General features: G+C 43.0%; 1 protein-coding gene across 1 annotated transcript in view; it reads left to right on the forward strand.

Moving 5' to 3' along the window:
• The window catches only part of LOC139384349 (cyclic nucleotide-gated channel beta-1-like), a 51,706-nt gene that overhangs the window by 18,413 nt on the left and 7,885 nt on the right, over positions 1–25,408 (forward strand). Inside the window, exons 7-21 of the mRNA XM_071129059.1 lie at positions 11,110–11,234; positions 11,462–11,583; positions 11,813–11,956; positions 12,400–12,441; positions 13,037–14,506; positions 15,735–15,938; positions 19,014–19,028; positions 20,029–20,248; positions 20,364–20,397; positions 22,857–23,025; positions 23,184–23,201; positions 23,290–23,391; positions 23,679–23,827; positions 23,989–24,192; positions 25,031–25,239. Coding sequence (XP_070985160.1) covers positions 11,110–11,234; positions 11,462–11,583; positions 11,813–11,956; positions 12,400–12,441; positions 13,037–14,506; positions 15,735–15,938; positions 19,014–19,028; positions 20,029–20,248; positions 20,364–20,397; positions 22,857–23,025; positions 23,184–23,201; positions 23,290–23,391; positions 23,679–23,827; positions 23,989–24,192; positions 25,031–25,239 — 3,227 coding nt within the window. The remainder of the gene's footprint in view (positions 1–11,109; positions 11,235–11,461; positions 11,584–11,812; positions 11,957–12,399; positions 12,442–13,036; positions 14,507–15,734; positions 15,939–19,013; positions 19,029–20,028; positions 20,249–20,363; positions 20,398–22,856; positions 23,026–23,183; positions 23,202–23,289; positions 23,392–23,678; positions 23,828–23,988; positions 24,193–25,030; positions 25,240–25,408) is intronic.

The following is a 25,408-nucleotide window of genomic DNA, read 5'->3' on the forward strand; positions in this document are numbered from 1 at the left end:
GTCACCTGGAATGCATTTCAATTAACAGGTATGCCTTGTTTAAAGTTCATTTGTAGAATTTAATTCCTTCTTAATGCGTTTGACCAATCAGTTTGTGTTGTGACAAGGTAGGGGTGGTATACAGAACATAGCCCTATTTGGTAAAAGACCAAGTCCATATTATGGCAAGAACAGGTCAAATAAGCAAAAATAAATGAAAGTCCATCATTACTTTGTTAGGTTCTAAATAATAGGGTAAGCATTGACGGAAAACTCTAAAAGCTCAAACCAAGTTTATTCACCCCAAAGGGTCGGACAGCTGAACAGACAAAAAACATATTCACACAAGTACTGGTATTTAACCTTTTCTCCTATGCTGAGCCCCCTCCTTACACATCTGAACAGCCAATACACCTCTGTTGCTAGACAAAACTTTATTGATATCTGTTCTTCATCTAACCTGACCTCTGCCCAAATTCCTCTCTCCTCCCCAACTCACGGCTGTCATGTTGACTTGTACCATACTGGGTATCTTCTCCTCCCATAGGATCCCTGATGGCTAACAATAACATATCCTGACAGAATGTAAACGTTCAACATTCCCCTCTCTCCCTCAGTGACATGAATAAGGATATTTCAGATTTTTAAGTTTAGAAGTCAGAACCCATCATTTTTAAGACATGAAGGTCAGTCAATATGGAACATTTTAAGAACTTTGAAAGTTTCTTCAAGTGCAGTCGCAAAATACATCAAGCATTATGATGAAACTGGCTCTCATGAGGACCACCACTGGAAAGGAAGACCCAGAGTTAACTCTGCTGCAGAGGATATGTTCATTAGAGTTAACTGCACCTCAGATTGCAGCCCAAATAAATGCTTCAGAGTTCAAGTAACAGACACATTTCAACATCAACTGTTCAGAGGATACTGTTTGAATCAGGCCTTCGTTGTTGGATTTCTGCAAGGAAACCACTACTAAAGAACACCAATAAGAGGAAGAGACTTGCTTGGGCCAAGAAGCACAAGCAATGGACATTAGACCAGTGGAAATCTGTCCTTTGGTCTAATGAGTCCAAATTTGAGATTTTTAGTTCCAACCACCGTGTCTTTGTGAGATGCAGAGTAGGTGAACAGATAATCTCCACATGTGTGGTTCCCACCGTGAAGCATGGAGGTAGGATGTGTGATGGTGTGGGGGAGGTTTGGTGGTGACACTGTCTGTGATTTATTTAGAATTCAAGGCACACTTAACCACCATGGCTATCACAGTATTTTGCAGCGACACGCCATCCCATCTGGTTTGCACTTAGTGGGACTATCATTTGTTTTTCAACAGGACAATCACCTCCAGGCTGTGTAAGGGCTATTTGACCATGGAGAGTGATGGAGTGCTGCATCAGATAATCTGGCCTCCACAATCACCTGACCTCAACCCAATTGAGATGGTTTGGGATGAGATGGATCACAGAGTGAAGGAAAAACAGCCAAAAAGTGCTCAGCATATGTGGGAACTCCATCAAGACTATTGGAAAGCATTCCTAATGAAGCTGGTTAAGAGAATGCCAAGAGCATACAAAGCTGTCATCAAGTTAAAGGGTGGCTACTTTGAAGAACATAAAATATAACATGATATTTTGATTTAACACTTTTTGGGTTACTAAATGATTCCATATGTGTTATTTCACAGTTTTGATGTCTTCACTATTATTCTACAATGTAGAAAATAGTAAAAAATAAAGAAAAACCCTTGAATGAGTAGGTGTGTCCAAACTTTTGACTGGTACTGCATATTTACAAAAAGAATACATATGGGGTATTGGAAATGATGCAGACAATTACATTGATAGAAGCCATAATATGTCTGCAATATAGCTGATTTAAGAAAAACCCACATCCCAGTACACTCTTATTGATACAATCAAGTACAGATACACCCATATCTTAGCCCTAAATGCCCGATTTGCTAATCATAAACCCCAGGTCCTTTGCCAACACACCTCACCCATGTTACTTGCCTATCTCAGTCCTGTTACTCACTTTCCTTAGACCTGTATTCCGCAAGTCAACAACAGTAACCTATATCCAGCTATTAGCCTCACACCCCAACACTTTTATTTGCATATCTTAGTACTGTGACCTCTGACCTGTATACACAAATCATTTCCTAGATAAACTCATAGTACAGTGGTAAAACACATGTGCCAAAGCCCCATTCACTTTTTGTATTACCACAAACTTGTTGCCAGAAAGGATTTGAATGGGCAATACATGTCCATTAAGACCCATTACCTGTATGAGCCTTGTGTATCCCTACACCCCATTACTCATATAAACCAGGTAAATCCATGGGCATACATATAAGACAGGTCTACCCCCAGTGCCCAAGCCTCAACATTCATACAAACCAGGTCTACACTTGTACTTCAGCCTCAATATCCTTACAGACCAGGTGTACATCTTCACTTCTAACCCAATATAGATTTTTTTTTACTGTTACATATAACTGCCAATTGTCATAACAATAGGTGTGCTTATGCATTTCAGCCCCACTATTCATACAAACCAGGTCGACACCTGTACTTCAGAACCAATTTACATACCTACAAAGTCTGCACCTGTTCTTGAACACATTTAGTCAACTAAGCCAGGTCGAAATGTGTCGTAGCCTGAATCCTCATAAAATGTAAACCAGGTTACCCTGCTACTCAGCTCAAATACTACTACTGTACAAACCAGGTCTACACCTTTGACTGTGTCCCAATACTAATATAAACCAGATCTACATCTGCATATCTATATCAAATCAAATCAAATGTATTTATATAGCCCTTCGTATATCAGCTGATATCTCAAAGTGCTGCACAGAAACCCAGCCTAAAACCCCAAACAGCAAGCAATGCAGGTGTTGAAGCACGTTGGCTAGGAAAAACTCCCTAGAAAGTCCAAAACCTAGGAAGAAACCTAGAGAGGAACCAGGCTATGAGGGGTGGCCAGTCCTCTTCTGGCTGTGCCGGTTGGAGATTATAACAGAACATGACCAAGATGTTCAAATGTTCATAAATGACCAGCATGGTCAAATAATAGGTCTGGGACAGGTAGCACGTCCGGTGAACAGGTCAGGATTCCATAGCCACAGGCAGAACAGTTGAAACTGGAGCAGCAGCATGGCCAGGTGGACTGGGGACAGCAAGGAGTCATCATGCCAAGTAGTCCTGAGGCATAGTCCTAGGGCTCACGTCCTCCGAGAGAGAGAGAAAGAGAGAAAGAAAGAATTAGAGAGAGCATACTTATATTCACACAGGACACCGGATAAGACAGGAGAAATACTCCAGATATAACAAACTGACCCTAGCCCCCGACACATAAACTACTGCAGCATAAATACTGGAGGTTGAGACAGGAGGGGTCAGGAGACACTGTGGCCCCATCCGATGATACCCCCGGACAGGGCCAAACAGGAAGGATATAACCCCACCCACTTTGCCAAAGCACAGCCCCCACACCACTAGAGGGATATCTTCAACCACCAACTTACCATCCTGAGACAAGGCCGAGTATAGCCCACAAAGATCTCCGCACCGGCACAACCCAAGGGGGGGCGCCAACCCAGACAGGAAGATCACATCAGTGACTCAACCCACTCATGTGACGCACCCCTCGTAGGGACGGCATGAAAGAGCACCAGTAAGCCAGTGGCTCAGCCCCTGTAATAGGGTTAGAGGCAGAGAATCCCAGTGGAAAGAGGGGAACCGGCCAGGCAGAGACAGCAAGGGAGGTTCGTTGCTCCAGATTCTTTCCGTTCACCTTCACACTCCTGGGCCAGACAACACTCAATCATATGACCCACTGAAGAGATGAGTCTTCTGTAAAGACTTAAAGGTTGAGACCGAGTTTGCATCTCTCACATGGGTAGGCAGACCATTCCATAAAAATAGAGCTATATAGGAGAAAGCCCTGCCTCCAGCTGTTTGCTTAGAGATTCTAGGGACAATTAGGAGGCCTGCGTCTTATGACCGTAGTATGTGTAGGTATGTACGGCAGTACCAAATCAGAAAGATAGGTAGGAGCAAGCCCATGTAATGCTTTGTAGGTTAGCAGTAAAACCTTGAAATCAGCCCTTGCCTTGACAGGAAGCCAGTGTAGGGAGGCTAGCACTGGAGTAATATGATACAATTTTGGGGTTCTAGTCAGGATTCTAGCAGCCGTATTTAGCACTAACTGAAGTTTATTTCGTGCTTTATCCGGGTAGCCGGAAAGTAGAGCTTTGCAGTAGTCTAACCTAGAAGTAACAAAAGTATGGATTAATTTTTCTGCATCATTTTTGGACTGTTCTGTAGATGGAAAAAAGCTGTCCTTGAAACAGTCTTGATATGTTGGTCAAAAGAGAGATCAGGGTCCAGAGTAACGCCGAGGTCGTTCACAGTTTTATTTGAGACGATTGTACAACCATTAAGATTAATTGTCAGATTCAACAGAAGATCTCTTTGTTTCTTGGGACCTAGAACAAGCATCTCTGTTTTGTCCGTGTTTAAAAGTAGAACGTTTGCAGCCATCCACTTCCTTATGTCTGAAACACAGGCTTCTAGCGAGGGCAATTTAGGGGCTTCACCATGTACAGCTGTGTGTCATCCGCAGAGCAGTGAAAGTTAACATTATGTTTTCGAATGACATCCCCAAGAGGTAAAATATATAGTGAAAACAAATAGTGGTCCTAAAACGGAACCTTGAGGAACACCGAAATTTACAGTTGATTTGTCACAGAGACAAACTGATATTTTTCCGACAGATAAGATCTAAACCAAGCCAGAACTTGTCCGTGTATACCAATTTGGGTTTCCAATCTCTCCAAAAGAATGTGGTGATCGATGGTATCAAAAGCAGCACTAAGGTCTAGGAGTACGAGGACAGATGCAGAGCCTCGGTCTGATGCCATTAAAACGTCATTTACCACCTTCACAAGTGCAGTCTCAGTGCTATGATGGGGTCTAAAACCAGACTGAAGCATTTCATAAACATTGTTTGTCTTCAGGAAGGCAGTGAGTTGCTGCGCAACAGCCTTTTCTAACATTTTTGAGAGGAATGGAAGATTCGATATAGGCCGATAGTTTTTATATTTTCTGGGTCAAGGTTTGGATTTTTCAAGAGAGGCTTTATTACTGCCACTTTTAGTGAGTTTGGTACACATCCGGTGGATAGAGAGCCGTTTATTGTGTTCAACATAGGAGGGCCAAGCAAAGGAAGAAGCTCTTTCAGTAGTTTAGTTGGAATAGGGTCCAGTATGCAGCTTAAAGGTTTAGAGGCCATGATTATTTTCATCATTGTGTCAAGTGATATAGTACTAAAACACTGGAGTGTCTCCCTTGTTCCTAGGTCCTGGCAGAGTTGTGCAGAATCAGGACAACTGAGCTTTGAAGGAATACGCAGATTTAAAGAGGAGTCTGTAATTTGTTTTCTAATAATCATGATATTTTCCTCAAAGAATATTTTATTACTGCTGAAGTGAAAGCCATCCTCACTTGGGGAATGCTGCTTTTTAGTTAGCTTTGCGACAGTATCAAAAATAAATTTAGGATTGTTCTTATTTTCCTCAATTATGTTCGAAAAATAGGATGATCGAGCAGCAGTAAGGGCTCTTCGATACTGCACGGTACTGTCTTTCCAAGCTAGTTGGAAGACTTTCAGTTTGGTGTGGCGCCATTTCCGTTCCAATTTTCTGGAAGCTTGCTTCAGAGCTCGGGTATTTTCTGTATACCAGGGAGCTAGTTTCTTATGAGAAATGTTTTTAGTTTTTAGGGGTGCAACTGCATCTAGGGTATTGCGCAAGGTTAAATTGAGTTCCTCAGTTAGGTGGTTAACTGATTTTTGTCCTCTGACGTCCTTGGGTAGGTGGAGGGTGTCTGGAAGGGCATCAAGGATTCTTTGTGTTGTCTGTGAATTTATAGCATGACTTTTGATGCTCCTTGGTTGGGGTCTGAGCAGATTATTTGTTGCAATTGCAAACGTAATAAAATGGTGGTCCGATAGTCCAGGATTATGAGGAAAAACATTAAGATAATTTATTCCATGGGACAAAACTAGGTCCAGAGTATGACTGTGGCAATGAGTAGGTCCAGAGACATTTTGGACAAAACCCACTGAGTCGATGATGGCTCCGAAAGCCTTTTGGAGTGGGTCTGTGGACTTTTCCATGTGAATATTAAAGTCACCAAAAATGTGAATATTATCTGCTATGACTACAAGGTCCGATAGGAATTCAGGGAACTCAATGAGGAACGCTGTATATGGCCCAGGAGGCCTGTAAACAGTAGCTATAAAAAGTGATTGAGTAGGCTGCATAGATTTCATGACTAGAAGCTCAAAAGACGAAAACGCAAATTTTTTTGGTAAATTGAAATTTGCTATCGTAAATGTTAGCAACATCTCTGCCTTTGCGGGATGCACGGGGGATATGATCACTAGTGTAACCAGGAGGTGAGGCCTCATTTAACACAGTAAATTCATCCGGCTTAAGCCATGTTTCAGTCAGGCCAATCACATCAAGATTATGATCAGTGATTAGTTAATTGACTATAATTGCCTTTGAAGTAAGGGATCTAACATTAAGTAGCCCTATTTTGAGACGTGGGGTATCACGATCTCTTTCAATAATGATAGGAATGGAGGAGGTCTTTATCCTAGTGAGATTGCTAAGGCGAACACCGCCATGTTTAGTTTTGCCCAACCCAGGTCGAGGCACAGACACGGTATCAATGGGGATAGCTGAGCTGACTACACTGACTGTGCTAGTGGCAGACTCCACTAAGCTGGCAGGCTGGCTAACAGCCTGCACCCTATTTCATTGTGGAGTTAGAGCCCTGTCTATGTTGGTAGATAAGATGAGAGAACCCCTCCAGCTAGGATGGAGTCCATCACTTCTCAGCAGGCCAGGCTTGGTCCTGTTTGTGGGTGAGTCCCAGAAAGAGGGCCAATTATCTACAAATTCTATCTTTTGGGAGGGGCAGAAAACAGTTTTCAACCAGCGATTGAGTTGTGAGACTGCTGTAGAGCTCATCACTCCCCCTAACTGGGAGGGGACCAGAGACAATTACTCGATGCCGACACATCTTTCTAGCTGATTTACACGCTGAAACTATGTTGCACTTGGTGACCTCTGACTGTCTCAGCCCAAATACCCATATGAACCAGGTTTACACCTGTGGCTATGTCCCAATACTCTGATAAACCAGGTCTACCTTCATGACTATTCAGCAAAACGCACATAAACCAGATCTACCATTTTGGTAGAGACACTTAGCCTGTTAACCAGATTTACGCCCCCTATTGACGTTAAATATTTGTTCAATTACTTTTCAATGACACTTTTTCAGTGTATGAGTCTATGTATTATGGATCCCCATTAGCTGCTGCCAAGGCATTACAATACATTCACAGCTGATTTCACATCACATTAAGTGTGTCCTCAGGCTCCTACTCTACTACCACATATCTACAGCACAAAATCCATGTGTATGTGTGTGTATGCATGTGTCTGTGCCTATGCCTATGTTTGTGTCTCTTCACAGTCCCCGCTGTTCCATAAGGTGTATTTTTATCTGTTTTTTAAATCTTATTTTACTGCTTGCATGAGTTACAGTGCCTTGCGAAAGTATTCGGCCCCCTTGAACTTTGCGACCTTTTGCCACATTTCAGGCTTCAAACATAAAGATATAAAACTGTATTTTTTTGTGAAGAATCAACAACAAGTGGGACACAATCATGAAGTGGAACGACATTTATTGGATATTTCAAACTTTTTTAACAAATCAAAAACTGAAAAATTGGGCGTGCAAAATTATTCAGCCCCCTTAAGTTAATACTTTGTAGCGCCACCTTTTGCTGCGATTACAGCTGTAAGTCGCTTGGGGTATGTCGCTATCAGTTTTGCACATCGAGAGACTGACATTTTTTCCCATTCCTCCTTGCAAAACAGCTCGAGCTCAGTGAGGTTGGATGGAGAGCATTTGTGAACAGCAGTTTTCAGTTCTTTCCACAGATTCTCGATTGGATTCAGGTCTGGACTTTGACTTGGCCATTCTAACACCTGGATATGTTTATTTTTGAACCATTCCATTGTAGATTTTGCTTTATGTTTTGGATCATTGTCTTGTTGGAAGACAAATCTCCGTCCCAGTCTCAGGTCTTTTGCAGACTCCATCAGGTTTTCTTCCAGAATGGTCCTGTATTTGGCTCCATCCATCTTCCCATCAATTTTAACCATCTTCCCTGTCCCTGCTGAAGAAAAGCAGGCCCAAACCATGATGCTGCCACCACCATGTTTGACAGTGGGGATGGTGTGTTCAGCTGTGTTGCTTTTACGCCAAACATAACGTTTTGCATTGTTGCCAAAAAGTTACATTTTGGTTTCATCTGACCAGAGCACCTTCTTCCACATGTTTGGTGTGTCTCCCAGGTGGCTTGTGGCAAACTTTAAACGACACTTTTTATGGATATCTTTAAGAAATGGCTTTCTTCTTGCCACTCTTCCATAAAGGCCAGATTTGTGCAATATACGACTGATTGTTGTCCTATGGACAGAGTCTCCAACCTCAGCTGTAGATCTCTGCAGTTCATCCAGAGTGATCATGGGCCTCTTGGCTGCATCTCTGATCAGTCTTCTCCTTGTATGAGCTGAAAGTTTAGAGGGACGGCCAGGTCTTGGTAGATTTGCAGTGGTCTGATACTCCTTCCATTTCAATATTATCGCTTGCACAGTGCTCCTTGGGATGTTTAAAGCTTGGGAAATCTTTTTGTATCCAAATCCGGCTTTAAACTTCTTCACAACAGTATCTCGGACCTGCCTGGTGTGTTCCTTGTTCTTCATGATGCTCTCTGCGCTTTTAACGGACCTCTGAGACTATCACAATGCAGGTGCATTTATACGGATACTTGATTACACACAGGTGGATTGTATTTATCATCATTAGTCATTTAGGTCAACATTGGATCATTCAGAGATCCTCACTGAACTTCTGGAGAGAGTTTGCTGCACTGAAAGTAAAGGGGCTGAATAATTTTGCACGCCCAATTTTTCAGTTTTTGATTTGTTAAAAAAGTTTGAAATATCCAATAAATGTCGTTCCACTTCATGATTGTGTCCCACTTGTTGTTAATTCTTCACAAAAAAATACAGTTTTATATCTTTATGTTTGAAGCCTGAAATGTGGCAAAAGGTCACAAAATTCAAGGGGGCCGAATACTTTCGCAAGGCACTGTACTTGATGTGGAATAGAGTTCCATTATAGTCATGGCTCCATGTAGTACTGTGTGCCTCCCATAGTCTGTTCTGGACTTGGGGACTGTGAAGAGACCTCTGGTGGCATGTCTAGGGGGGTATGCATGGGTGTCCAGTAGTTCAAACAGACAGCTTGGTGCATTCAACATGTCAATACCTCTCACAAATACAAGTAGTGATGAAGTCAATCTCTCCTCCACTTTGAGCCAGGATAGATTGATGTGCATATTATTAATGTTAGCTCTCTGTGTACATCCAAGGGCCAGCCGTGCTGCCCTGTTCTGAGCCAATTGCAATATTCCTAAGACCCTCTTTGTGGCAGCTGACCACACGACTGAGTAGAGGTGCGATAAAACTAGAGCCTGTAGGATCTACCTTGTTGATAGTGCTGTTAAGAAGGCAGAACAACGCTTTATTATGGACAGACCCATCTTAGCTACTGTTGTATCAATATGTTTTGACCATGACCACTACTTTCTCAATTTCCACATGATTAATTACAAGATTAGTCAAGGTTTAGGGGTTAGTGAATTATTTTTCCCAAATACAACGCTTTCAGATTTTTAAATATTTAGGACAAACGTATATCTTCCCTTCTGAAACCAACTGCAGCTCTTTGTTTAATGTTGCAGTCATTTAAATCTCTGTAGTAGCTGACATGTATAGTGTTGAGTCATCTGCATACATAGACACACTGTCTTTACTCAAAGCCAGTGGCATGTTGTTAGTAAAGTTGAAAAATGTAAGGGACCTAGACATCTGCCCTGGGGAATTCCTGATTCTACCTGGATTATGTTGGAGAGGCTTCCATTAAATAACACCCTCTGTGTTCTGTTAGACAGGTAACTCTTTATCCACAATATAGCAGGGGGATGTAAAGCCATAATACATCAGTTTTACCAGCAGCAGACTATGATCGATAATGTCAAAAGCCACACTGAAGCCTAACAAAACAGCCCCACAATATTTGTATAATCAATTTCTCTCCGCCAATCATTAGTCATTTGTTCTTGTTGAATGTCCTTCCCTATAAGCGTAAGTCTGGTAATTCCCCAATGGCAATTCCCCCAAAAATATCAAAATATGACATTTTACAGTCAAAATCGCTGATTTACACGTATGTAAAGGCTAATGGATAATCGTCAAAGCCACTGTATTTTCCCATTGGTCACAAATATGACCATTAAGATATTTTCATATACCACGAGCATCATGGATTCAATCTATTGAAAATTAGAGTGCATATGTAAACTACACCCTTTAAACATTATGTTTGAAATTGTTGAATACAGACTTCTGGTGCCGAATGCATCGCTAAAAGTACACCTTGGAGATTCATGCTTGCGGTCTTGTGACCATTTTGAGAAATCATATGAAACTTCTCTGAACCATATTAGACACCTTGGTAATGCATAATATATTACTTATTTGATGATAAAGAAAACTTTAACTTCTGTAGAACCTGTTAAGTACAAAAAAAGAGTCCCTATTGTGACTGATGGGATTCAATCGGTTGCCAAAATGCTGTTATCGAGGTAATTTCCTTAGTAGGAAAATTGTGTGAGAAGTCGAAGAAGTTGAAGCTCGAAGAGGTCGAAGCTTGCGGGAGAAGTAGAAGCTCGGGGATGATAGACGAGCTTCCCACTAGTTGGAGGGGTTTCAAGTGGATTTTTCCCAGCCGTATGTGATAAATACCACCTTCCCACTTGGTTATGAATACAGTTTAAGCATTAATTGGCTGCTGAATATGAGGTCTTTCGCTTGATTGGTTGATCCCACCCTACTGTTCCATATCCTCTAACACTTAACCCACTGACCCACCTCCTTTTCGTGCAACTTGTTTCCTATTTCCAATTTAGTCCTCATCCTGCAAGGCCATGAAGAAATGGTTCTGGAGGAGGTGGACCCGGATTGGGAGGAGAAGGAGAACAAAGTGGCTCAGGGAGCGGCCCTGCTCCAGGCCTTACCCTCACTCATACCCCAGGTCAGAGGCAGAATCAGATACAGCCTTGCTGGTAGTCAGTAGATTACCGTGCTTGAATGGACAAAAGTGGCAATAGCTTCAAAGCTGACCAGAAAGTCACCAACATGATGTGACAGAAACAAAACTGTTCCATTTTCCTAATGGAAATTCCATTGAGCTTAATAATGTTCTTTATCTGGAGCTGCAATAGCCGTACTCTCTGTGTGTTCCGTATTTCTCTGTTGCAGCAGGTTCTGGAAATGCAACAAGAAGCAGAAGATGCAGAGACACAGACAGAGAGATGGACTCCCCTCATAGAGAGCATAAAGAAAGAGGCAGAGGAGGCTGCTATGGTGAAAGTGGAGGAGAAGTAATAAAAGACTCCATCTGTTTTCCTCTTCCTCCTATTCTCTATGTAATTTCTCTCTCTGTCTCACACTCACTTTTTTTTACAATCTCGTATTTTTTTCCCCCAGAGATCTGTCTCCCTTTGTCTGTACGAGTGATTGAATTGGGATTGGCCGTTGTGTTCATCAATGCCTTTTGGCTCTGTGTGATTGTTCGATGTATTGACCCCTGCCCACTCACCTGGTCTCCAGGCTGCAGCAGCAGTTAAAAGAAGCACGGATGGCTGAGGAGGTGGCCAGACAGGCGGCTGAGATGGCAGTTAGACAACTAGAGGAGGAGCAGGCTGCCAGTGCCCAGAGGGCCACAGACTCACAGCAAGAGACTGATGGAGAGCAGTACGTCCCACCCCCTCCCACACACACATACACACACAGAAACACATACACACACATGCATGTTTGCATACAAACACATACATATACACACAGACACATACACACACATCTACTCACTCACACACACACACGTACACACACACACACACACAAACATACGCACAAACACACACCCATAGGTGAATGAACGTCCATCCCCTACCATCTCGATGCACATGTGAGTGTGCTGGAGTGTGTGTTGCTGAGCTGGTTCGTGCTGAGCCAATGAAGTGAGGATCACTGGGTTGTGATAAAAAGCGCAATGTAAGGCTGAGAGCTGCACTTAGTGCCGTCGTGCAGCGGCTTGCTCTCACACACATGCAAACCCATACACACACCAGGACATGTCATCGCCAAGGAGACGACCCTTAATAATCATCCTGCTCACTGTCTGTTTTGCAAAGACTGCCCAATATCCAGGAGGAAGAGAACGAGGAAGACCCTGAGTAAGTCCCGCTCCTACTCCATGTTACCCTTCCACGCTTCTATCCGCAGCAGAGTAGATGAATGTTGCCCTTAACCACTTCTCTCTGGTGTCAAACATTAAATCGCCACCCTAATGGTTAAGATTACAGTCAGGGGTCGTCTAATCTGATCCGAAATCTGTAGTTAGGGGCAGCCTCTATCTCAAGCATGTTAACATCTCACATCCAAACCTTTGACCCCATCCTCTTCCCTCTACAGTTTGACTCATTAACCAGATGTTTGATAGGATACGGAGCTTGAGATTTCTAAGACTGCTGCACAGTAGCCTACATACATTCTGGAGGGCTGAGGGGCTCTGTTTGTCTGCTGTTTGTCTGCTCTTCGTGATATGGATGCAGCCGTTCAAATTACAGGGGTGACTGGAGTTTCAAGGCACCCTCCATAAGCGGATTAAGCCCTAAAATGATCAATATTGGTTTTGCCCACTATTTGGGGAGCACTATTGAAAACTGATGTGTAAAATCGAGCTCTGTACATGTTTAAAACTACGGTTTATGACTGTAACTGTCTGAGACTGTCTGAAGCTCTGTTTGTCCCCTTCTGCACACCGTCCAGGTTGCAGATGCTTCAGGCGGAGAGCGACGAGAGCATGGACATTGAGAGTCCCGAAGAGAATACGATAACAGAGGACAATAAGATATCTATTCAGATTCATTTCAATGAAGACAAAAGGGTTGCATCTGAGGAGAATATAGTAACAGAGGAGGTTACGGTATTTGAGAACATAGTTCCAAAAACGGAAGATAATATGACTACACAGGATAGTACGATATCTGAGACTAAAATAATAGAGGTTACAATCACGGAGGAAATGAAGAACCTTGAACAGAATACGGCCCTAGTGGCGTGTAAGATAGCAAAAGAGAGTCATTTCCACGAAGACACAAAAGTTGTTCCCGAAGAGAATATAATTACTGACGATAAGATATCTGAGGAGACACAAGTAACAGAGGAAAATGAAAATCCGGACAAGGCTAAAGTATCTGCGGTTACAGACGCTGAGAAAGTGAAGATCATTGAACAGAATGTGACCACACAAGACAATAAGATATCTAAGGAGAAAAATGTACACGAAAACAAAAAAGTTGCTGCTGCTGATGAGAATGGAGTCACTGAAGAGAATATACCTATGGTAACAGTCAATGAGGTAATCAGGAATGTTGAACAGAATACAACCGCAGTGGAGGATATAGTCAGTGGAGAGGAGATATCTGAGACAGAAGTAACAGAGGAAAATAAAAGTCCTGACAATAACAAAATACCAGAGGTTACAGATGAGGTTATTGAGGTCATTGAGGAAATAATTCAGAACGCTGGAGAAAATACAACTAAACAGGAAAATAAGATGTCAGAGGAGACAAAAGGTACAGTGGAGTATAAAAGACCTGACAAGAATAAGACAAAGGTTACTGCCGTTGAGAAAATTAAGATTGAAGAGAGCATCCTAACACCGGATATCAAGATACCTGAGGGAAAGCATGTAAATAAGGACAAGACATCTTCTGATAGGAATATAGCGGTTGGAGAGATGGCCGTTGGAGAGACGATTTCTGCGGAGACTAAAGGAGCAGAGGAAAATGAAAGTTCTGAGGAAAATAAGATTCCAGCGTTTACAGACGAGATTACCGTCGTTGAGGAAATGAAGACTGATGAAGGCATTACGACCGCACAGGATAATAAGATGTCTAAAGACAATAAAATAACAGAAGAGGTGACAGTCATTGTGAAAATTAAAATGAATGAGCAGAATACTATGCGGGAAATATCCAATGAGAAAACAATCGATGAAGCCAGAAAAGTCGCAGAGGAGAAAATAGTAACTGTAGAGAATAAGATATCTCGGGCGAATAGATGTCCTGGGAAGAATAAGATAGCAGAAGTTTCAGTCATTATTACAATCACTGAAGACAGTCAAATATCAGAGGAGAAAACGGTCAACCAAGACATAAATGTTGCTGAGGACAATATTGTCGTTGAGGACCACATTGACGCTTTGGAGCTTACAGAGGACAATAAGATCACTGAGTAAGCTGAATCATTACCCAATAGAGGCTTATTCCCGCTTTGGAATGTGCTGAGAAGTTGTGCTTTGATGCCATAGAAACTAGGCTACGCATTCCTCATGGTACCCAATGTCACAGATGCACAGCTTTAATGCTTTTCGCCTTTTACTTAACCAGTTGAAGGTCGGGCTAAGGTGTAACCTGATTTTTCTTCAACTATGGGGACAAAGGGGTTGGTGTCAACTTTGAAACTTGCTCAATGGAGCATGATTGGGACGACAGGTACAAGACCTGTACGAAAAATGTAATTACATTTAATGGTCGAAGGACCATGAAAACAAAAACTCAACCAGCGTCATCTATACTGAAGAAAAATATAAACGCGACATGAAACAATTTCAACGATTTTCCTGAGTTACAGTTCATAGAAGGAAATCAGTCAATTGAAATAAATATATTAGGCCCTAAACTATGGATTTCACTTGATTGGGCAGGGGTGAAGCCATGGGTGGGCCTGATCCAGGTCCAGCCAATTATAATGAGTTTTTCCAGACAAGAGGGCTTTATTACAGACATAAATACTCCTCAGCACCCCCCTCCCCCTCCTCAGACGATCCTACAGGTGAAGAAGCCTGATGTAGAGATCCTGCGCTGGCTTGGTTACACGTGGCCTGCGGTTGTGAGGCCAGTTGTATGTACTGCTAAATTATCTAAAATGATGTTGGATATGGCTTATGGTAGAGAAATTAACATTCAATTCTCTAGCAGCAGCTCTGGTAGACATTCCTTCAGTCAGCATGCCAATTGCATGCTGACTGCATGCTCTCTCAAAACTTGAGACAGCTGCGTGACAAAACTATACATTTTAGGCCTTTTATTGTCCCCAGCACAAGATGTACCTTGGTAATGATCAAGCTGTTTAATCAGCTTTTTGAATTTCTGCGATCTTTTACTTCAACTCATGAAACATGGGACCAACACTTTACATGTTGCGTTTATATTTTTGTTCAGTATATATGGACAGTGTTTGGGCACAAACTTGTAAAGCTGAACAATGTTAAGATTTATGGTAACACATATTGATAACAGATTATTCATTGGTTACATCTTATTTGGTATATTAACTCTGCATGGATTCAAAGCCGACATTCCATGCTGCGCTTTCTCCCCAGCTTGAGTGCTGATAGAGTTGGTAACCGATAGCGTTTGAATGTCTAATTCCTAAACCTTCTCATGGTCAAATCGTCCAGGTTGAAACTGCTTCACGAGAGCGACGAGAGCATGGAGAATAAAAGTCCAGAGAAAAATAAAGCCATAGAGGTTGCTGTCGTTGAGAATATTCTGAGCGTTGAAGACAATACTCTGATGGATATTGTAGTTGCTGAAGACAATGCGATATCTGAAGACAACAAAGCTAAAGCTGTGGAGCCTAAAGTGGAAAATAAGATCACCGAGTAAGCCAAATCATTTAGCAGGTAGAGGCTTATTCCTGCTTTGTTTTTAACACCAAGGCTACTCACGCGTCATGACATTCCCATGCGGCTAAACGGTTTGCTGTCCCCACATACGCTCAGCTTTGTGGCTTTTACTGAAACCAAAAGGCCAAAGAGGGATTTATTTATTCTGTGGAGTTTAAGATGACTATTTTGAGTGTTCAGAAGTAACGTCCATCCCCAGTCATGCTAGGTGGTAGATTCTTCCTCGGGAATTATCTCACGCATAGTAGAATAAACACTGAGATATGAAGCTGAGGAGGCGAAGACTTGGTAATGAAAGGCTATGTTATGATATCATACAGTGCCTTCAGAAAATATTCATACCCCTTGACTTTTTCCACATTTTGTTGTGGTACAGCCTGAATTCGAAATTGATTCAATGTTTTTTTTTCCTCTCCCATCTACAAACAATAACCTATAATAACAAAGTGAAAATGTGTTTTTAGACATTTTTGCACATTTATTGAAAATGAAGTACAGACATATCTAATTTACTTAAGTATTCACACCCCTGAGTCAATACATGTTAGAATCACCTTTGGCAGCTGTGAGTCATTCTGAGTAAGTCTCCAAGATATTGTGCAACCTGGATTGTACAATATTTGCACATTATTATTTTTTAAATTCTTCAAGTTCAGTCAAGTTGGTTGATGATCATTGCAAGACAGCCATTTTCAAGTCTTGCCATCGATCTTCAAATCAAACGAAATTGTATTTGGTACATGCGCCGAATACAACAGGTGTAGTAGACGTTACAGTGAAATGCTTACTTTACAAGCCCTTAACCAATAATGCAGTTTTAAGAAAAAAAAGAAAAAAAGAAAAAAGTAACAAATAAAGAGCAGCAGTAAAATAACAATAGGGAGGCTATATACAGGGGGGTACCGGTACAGAGTCAATGTGCAGGGGCACCGGTTAGTTGAGGTAATTGAGGTAATATGTACATGTAGGTATTAAAGTGACTATGTTATTAAAGTGACTATGCATAGATAATAACAGGGAGTAGCAGCAGCGTAAAAGAGGGGGCGGGGGGGGGGCAATGCAAATAGTCTGGGTAGCCATTTGATTAGATGTTCAGGAGTCTTATGGCTTGGGGTAGAGGACCTAGACTTGGCGCCCGGGTACCTCTTGCCGTGCAGTAGCAGAGAGAACAGTCTATTACAAGGGGGGCTTGAGTGTTTGACCATTTCTAGGGCCTTCCTCTGACACCGCCTAGTATAGAGATCCTGAATGGCAGGAAGCCTGGCCCCAGTGATGTACTGGGCCATACGCACTACCTTCTGTAGTGCCTTGCGGTCGGAGGCCGAGCAGTTGCCATACCAGGCAGTGATGCAACCCGTCAGGATGCTCTCGATGTTGCAGCTGTAGAACCTTTTGAGGATCTGAGGACCCATGCCAAGTATTTTCAGTCTCCTGAGCGGGAATTGGTTTTGTCGTGCCCTATTCACGACTGTCTTGGTGTGCTTGGACCATGTTAGATTGTTGGTGATGTGGACACCAAGGTACTTGAAGCGCTCAACCTGCTCCACTACAGCCCCGTCGATGAGAATGGGGGTGTGCTTTGTCCTATTTTTCCTTTAGTCCACAATCATCTCCTTTGTCTTGATCACGTTGAGGGAGAGGTTTGATGTCCTTGCACCACACGGTCAGGCCTCTGACCTCCTATAGGCTGTCTCATCGTTGTCGGTGATCAGGCCTACCGCTACAATGTCATCAGCAAACTTTTCAAGTCGATTTAAAGCAAAACCGTAACTAGGCCACTCAGGAACTTTCAATGTCGTCTTGGTAAGCAACTCCAGTGTATATTTGGCCTTGTGTTTTAGTTTATTGTCCTGCTGAAAGGTGAATTTGTCTCCCAATGTCTGTTGGAAAACAGACTGAACATGGTTTTCCTCTAGGATTGTGCCTGTGCTTAGCTCTGTTCTGTTTTTTTTATATTTATATATAAACTCTCTAGTCCTTGCCAATGACAAGCATACCCATAACATGATGCAGCCACCACCATGCTTGAAAATATTAAGGAATGCATCTGAAGTCGGTAACGCTGATGTGCCAAGCCCAAACTATTTGGGCTACAAACTAATATGACCTCACGTTGGAAAGGGGGAATTCTCAACTCTCATAATGCTCTATTTTGCTCTACGAAGTGTCTGTGGACTCGTCTGAAGGTAATCTATACAAATTAATGGAAGTATGGAGATAGTTTTGTGCCAACCAAAATAAACTGTTGAATATGTATTCAAAAAAACTGGAATATTTCCTGAGCTTTCGTATATCTCCTAGATATAGGACAGACACTTCAAACCGTATCACTTATGATAAAAAAAATGACATATATGATTGTGTTTTTCAATGCGTTTCTATGGGCTACGGTAGTAATGGCCAAATTATATATATTATCAAATAATTTGTCAAATATATATATATATATATATATATATAATGGGGTCCTAAGATTAAAAATATTTTCCAAGTGTTAGCTTAGTAGAATTTTTTTTACAAATGTTTTACTCCTGAACTTATTTAGGCTTGCCATAACAAAGGGGTTGAATACTTATTGTTGCAAGACATTTCCGCTTTTCATTTTTTATTCATTTGTAAACATTTCAAAAACATTTCCACATTGACATTATGGGGTATCGTGTTTAGGCCAGCGCCACCAAATCTCATTTGAATTCATTTTAAATTCAGGCTGTAACACATTCTTTTTTTCCCTTTTTTTTTGGGGGGGGGGGGGGGGGGTCAAGGGGTGTGAATACTTTCTGAAGGCACTGTACAACATTGATCACACTGTTACAGCTATCACTTGGAGGTTGAGCAATGAATTCACTAAGCAGCTGTAGTGCTATCTGCTGTTCAGTCTTTGGAGACTGTAGAATGCTAAAGCAACAGTCCATAGGCCTAACAACAGTGCTTTGTGCCGAGCTTGAGAGCTGATAGTAATGGTGAGAAATAGTAATGGTGAGAAAAGATCTTATTCAGTTTGACATGTCTCTTGTATTGCCTTGTGCCGCCAATTCCTCATTGAATCAGAGTGGACCTGAAAAGGTAGGTTCTAAAAACCAAATTTAGACCCTTAAGATTGACTTAGTCTTCAGATACTGTATTCTCATTGGCGGGCCGGCGGCGAGGCTATGTAATGACTAGTCTGGGATATGTTTAACTTAGTCTTCTTTTTTTTTCTTCCATTCTACACAAAACAATTGCTTCGTTCATTTAAAAAAAATAAACATAGTTGAGATCTAACCCAATGTCAAACAGACAGAAGCCAATTCAAAGACAACATCTAAGTCGATCCCTCTCCCCAGTATCCATCCTCACAGTCCCGAATGACAAATGTTATCTTGATAATTCAATTCCGCTGTGGCAACATTGTCCGAAATCCTCCCATCATTACCCGTCTGATCTGGTTGTCGATGGTTGTCCTGATGATTTATGCCCTGTGATTGTCAGGGCAGTCATAGTTCACATCAAGCGCCAAAGTTTTTCCTCCAAACCAACCAACCCGGTTATCAGAAATCAGACAAAACTCCAGGATTATTTGTTGTGAGGGTGAGATCACGCACTGTATTTTACAATGCGTTTGCCACAGTTAAGAGGCAAACAGTCACGGAAGAAGGAGACCTCATAGGCTTTAGAGAACAATATTCAGAGAGATTTCCCCCCCAATGGGTTCTGAGTAAGTTGTGTAATAGAGAACAATTTGTCTACATTGTTGTTGAGATATGGCTGCATCTGTTTCAGTGACGGATATAAATTATTTTCTTAGCAGTGGAGAATTCATTATCTGCAATTGCGAGACATTGCATCTTGACATCTTACTCTGTATGCCCAGAGTGCAGATGCCTATGGTAACGCTGAGCTTTCTAGCAAGCAGCTCTATAACGCCCTGGACCAGAGCTAGGTGGATGTGTGTTTGTCCTAATTATTTTCTCTGCTTCACATCCAGCACTAAGATTGAATTGATAGGTTCTCTCAGTGTTCAACGCTACTCCTATTGGCTATCACACAGTAAAGCTGCACTGATCGGACCACACTCCCTCTCCAGGTGCCTGATGGATGTGTATCCAGCCGAGGGGTTGTCCGAGGTTGAGGCAGAGGCGGAGTCAGTCGAACCAAGCCCCCCAGTGTCTACCCCCAGAGAGGCCTCCCCTGAACCAGAACCAGAGCCGCAAAATAAACAGTCTCCCACAGCGACAGAGGCCCCGGCAGTGACCGAACAGCCAGAACCAGCCGACCAGAAGACTCCACCCACTGCCGCAACTCAGGTAGGGAACATTTTAATAGCCAACAGATATCCTTGTTATTACACTGTAGTTTCATCGATGTTACTAACGCTATTACTATGGAGAATGTTTTTTATGTTCACTGCTCTCATTACAGGAAGAGGAAAGTGCCGACGAAGCAGGGTGTGAAGGTGAGTCTTCCTGCTTCATGTAATAAGAGGATATTCGTCAATGCTGAACAGCAGTGTATATAGTACAGTATGTGGACACCTGCTCCTCAAACATCTCATTCCAGAATTATGGGGATTAATATGGAGTTGGTCTCCCCTTTGCTGCTATAACAGCCTTCATTGAAGACTTTCCACAAGATATTTTAAAATTGCTGCAGGGACCACAAGAGCATTAGTGAGGTCGGGCACTGATGTTGGGCGATTAGGCATGGCTCGCAGTCGGCGTTCTAAGTCACCCCAAATGTGTTCGATTAGGTTGAGGTCAGGATTCTGTGCAGGTCAGTCAAGTTTTTCCACACTGAAGTCATTTCTGTATGGACCTTGCTTTGTGCACGGGGGCATTGTCATGCTGAAACAGGAAAGAGACTTCCCCAAACTGTTGCCACAAAGTTGGAAGCACAAAATTGTCTAGAATGTCATTGTATGCTGTAGCGCTAAGATTTCCCTTCACAGGAACTAAGGGGCTTAGCCCGAACCATGAAAAACCGCCCAAAACCATTATTCCTCCCCACCAAACTTTACAGTTGGCACTATGCATTGGGGCTGGTAGCGTTCTCCTGCCAGATGGTGAAGTGTGATTCATCACTCCAGAGAACACATTTCCAATGCTACAGAGTCCAATGGCGGTAAGCTTTACACCACTCCAGCCCACACTTGGCATTGCACATGGTGATCTTAGGCTTGTGTGTACGGCTACTCGGCCATGGAAACCCATTTGATGAAGCTCCCGATGAACAGTTCTTGTGCTGACGTTGCTTCCAGAGGCAGTTTGGAACTCGGTAGTGAGTGTTGCAATCGAGGACAGACGATTTTTACTCTTCAGCACTCAAATGTCCCGTTCTGTGAGCTTGTGTTGCCTACCACTTCACGGCTGAGCCGTTGTTGCTCCGAGACGTTTCCACTTCACAATAGTTGACAGTTGACCAGGGCAGCTCTAGTAGGTCAGAAATCTGACAAACGGACTTGTTGGAAAGGTGGCATCCTATTGTATGATGGTGCCACGTTGAAGGTCACTGAGCTCTTCAGTAAGGCCATTCTACTGCCAATGTTTGTCTATGGAGATTGCATGGCTGTGTGCTTGATTCTATTCACCTGTCAGCAACGGGTATGGCTGAAATAGTTAAATAAACTAATTTGAAGGGGTGTACACATGCTATATATATATATATATATATATATATATTGTATATGACAGCACAATTACCAGACATTAAAACTACTACTACTAACTACTACTCTAACATTTTTGATCTTAACATGACTTCCTGTTTTGCTCAATTGTATTGATCTGATTGAATGTCTGACCATGTCGCCGCCCAGTGCCCTCCAATTGCTCTCCAATCAGGAGCCTGCTTGTGCATATCCCCCACGCCTGCCAGTGCCTCGACAATCTCACCAAGTTGCTACGCGACAACAACCTGAACCCTCCTAAACTGCCCATGCTCGCCCTGCCAGAAGAGTTAACCCTGCTAAAACATGAGATGACCGAGCTACCCAAGCAGGTGCAACAGTACTGCCAAATGATCCTCAATCGCCTCAACAGACTTAACCCAAATGCTGTGTCCCAAATCCAACCCCAGGAAGATGTCTCCAAGGAGTAACACTCCCTTCCCCTGTCCCAACGCCTGCCCCTCCCTGCAGACCTGGAGTTAGATTCGGGAAACTAGTGTCAAATTAGATCAACCGTCTCCTCAGAGCACTAAGTCAAGTTTCACCTATCCTGAGACCTCCCGACCCCATCCTGACCCCATCCTGACCCCTTGACCACCGCCCTTCAAATCTCTGCCATCATGCTCTCTACCGTGCACCCTGCTTCATCGCGAAGAGCAGCAGCCATCCACCCACTGCTCAGGTGAACCGAACCCTCTAGGGTGAAATGTCCTGTGCCGTGCTGTTCTGTGTTGTGCCATGTCGTGTCATGTTGTGCCATGTCGTGCTGTGTTGTGTCGTTCTGTTCTTTCACATCAATGACAATAGCCTCTTTATTTTTTACTTTTTTACTTTTTTCTACATTGTAGAATAATAGTGAAGACATCAAAACTATGAAATAACAAATATGGAATCATGTAGCAACCAAAAAAGTGCCAAACAAATCAAAACACGCTCCACATTTGAGACTCTTCAAAGTAGCCACCCCCTGCCTCGATGACAGCCCCGGACACACTTGGCACTCTCCCAACCAGCCTCAGGAGGAAGTCACCTGTTAATTCACATTAGCCTCTTTACTGTTGTACTGAAGTTATCCCTGGGCTAAGCAAACCCCATGGGTTCTAGTTTTCGTCGTCATACAAAAGTTCTAGAACGCTTTCAAGTGTTGTTTCTAGAATTTTTATCTGATAGTTCTGGGTTGTTGGTAGGTATCAACAGAACTCTCTTGAGTGAGTTTTCTAGAGTTATAGAAAACAGTTCGTGTTCTTCAGGGAGCGTTGGAAAGGACAGAGGAGGGAATGTGCTGCCAGCGGTTAAAGTCGAGGATGTGGACAGAGACGTAGGGATGAGAGGGGGTTGCAACATCCCCCAGATCATCACCTCCCAGGACCCCCTGTCCATCTCTCTGACCGTGTCTCTCGCCCCCGGGACCAAGCGCAGGTAAACTGACTATACACTCTGCTGCTTCAAAAGCCTGTCTGATGATTATAGTAGCTGTACAGACTTGCTCTATGGTGATTTGCCTAGGATGACAGACAAACATTTAATTTACTAGCCATATTGCCTTAATATTTTCTCTCTTTTTCTCACACATTCAGCAAAGCTGTGGCTGCAGAGTAAGTTGTGGCAGCTTTGTTTGTGCAGTTTATCCTACCCTTGTCTCTTTGGCTCCTATTGCCTAACCTTGTATCGCCTTTCCTTTAGTGGCTCGCTCCTCCCGGTAGAAGAGATAAGTGCTGAAGAGGATGATGGTTTTGGTGTTGATGACTTGGAGATGCAGACCGGCCTCCTGACTGTGGAAGATGAGTGAGTGATGCCACACAGGCAAATGCACAAGACGCATGCAAAACCAGTGGAGGCTGCTGAGCGGAGGACAGCTCTTAACAATGGCTGGAACAGAGTTAATGGAATGGCATCAACCATTTGGAAACCACGTGTTTAATGTATTTGATACCACTCAACCTATTCTGCTCCAGCCCGTCCTCCCCAATTAAGAAGCCACCAACCTGTTGTAATACAAACACGAACGCACACTCGCATGCATGTACACTTGCACACACTCACTCACTCACTGATGATGTCGTATCCTGCAGGGATCGTCCAGCATCAGCGGCAAGCTATGGCAGTGTGAATGTCCAAGAGAGAGTGACTACACTGGTCAAGCTGTTTAAGGCGAGGACGGTCCGCAAGAAGGAAAAACTGATGGACCCTGACGAATCTGAGGAAGACAGCCCTCAAACCTGTAGGTTACCACTAAGCATGACCTTTAACCTGTGACCCTGACCCTTGACCTTACAACAAGCAAAATACACAATTACCAAATGATTTTCTAAAATGTACAAATGCAACCCTGACCCACATCCATTTTCACATAACCTATAACTTTTGACCTCTCACTCCCAGCCCCAGCCAAGGCGCCCCCTCCCCCTCCCCCAGAAGAGGACAAGGACATCTCAGCCCCGGTGGAGGAGGAAGAGGAGGAGGAGTACTGGGACTTCTATGGATACCCAATCAAAATCCTCAAACTTCCCAAAATGCCCACACTTCCTAGTTGGCTTCAAACCATAGTGGACTATCGTTTCCCTTCCAGCATCGACCCTTATACTGGTGAGCTATATACCAAAACATATTATACTTAAGCACTAAGGCCAGAGGTGGTGTGGTACTGTATATGGCTAATATTCCACAGCTAAGAGCTGTTCTTATGCACGGCGCAACGCAACGCAGAGTGCCTTGGTACACCCCTTAGCTGTGGTATACTGGCCATAAACCACAAACCCCTGAGGTGCTTTACTGCTATTATAAACTGGTTATCAACATAATTATACAATAAACAAGTCATTTTGGGTCACGCCCGTGGTATATTTAAGTGATATGGCCCTAGGGGGGTGTGGTATATTGCCAATATACCACTTTTAAGGGCTGTTCTTAGGCCTGATGCAACGCGGTATTGCCTGCATACAGCCCTTAGCCGTGGTATATTAGCCATATGCTACAAACCCCAGAACAGTAAACAAGTCATTTCTTGCCATACCCATGGTATACAATCTAATATACCATGGCTTTCAGCTAATCAGTATCCAGGACCAAAACTTTAGAATAGTGGATAATATCCCTCACCAATTTTACTACCACATACCCCTGTTCCATTATACATTCCTATACAACACATAATGATACTTTACCGACATGACTTGCCTCGTTAAATAAAGGTTAAATAAAATACAAAGAAAAATGACCAACTGGCTGATGAGTGCGCCTCTTACAGGCCCATCTCACTTCTGAATCTTGACAATAAAATATGAACTATCTTTACCAACCTGACCTTGGGCCCTGATACTAATGTAATGAAATCCTAATATACCTTTTAGCCCCCACCAAGTTTTTATATTCAGGTTGTAGTTGACTCTGCTCTGCTCTGTCTGTGCCTCTCGTCTCCCTGTAGACCTGGTCTACGTGGTGTGGCTGTTCTTTGTGATGATGGCGTGGAACTGGAACGTGTGGCTGATCCCGGTGCGCTGGGCCTTCCCCTACCAGACTGCAGACAACATCTACTGGTGGCTGTTAATGGACTACACCTGTGACCTTATTTACATCACCGACATCCTGGTCTTTCAGCCCCGCCTGGAGTTTGTACGCGGAGGAGATATTGTGGTAAGGGGACCTGGATCCTCACATATACTGTAGGCAATCACATATGCACCATGCTTATACAGACAGGTACATACACACAAACATGCCCTCACACAGACAGGCCCTCACACAAACTGGCCCTCTATGGCAAGTAGTACTAGAAAATGTATGCCAACACAGACAATCATAC

This window comes from Oncorhynchus clarkii, chromosome 26 (genome assembly GCF_045791955.1).
Source record: "Oncorhynchus clarkii lewisi isolate Uvic-CL-2024 chromosome 26, UVic_Ocla_1.0, whole genome shotgun sequence".
NCBI lineage: Eukaryota > Metazoa > Chordata > Actinopteri > Salmoniformes > Salmonidae > Oncorhynchus > Oncorhynchus clarkii.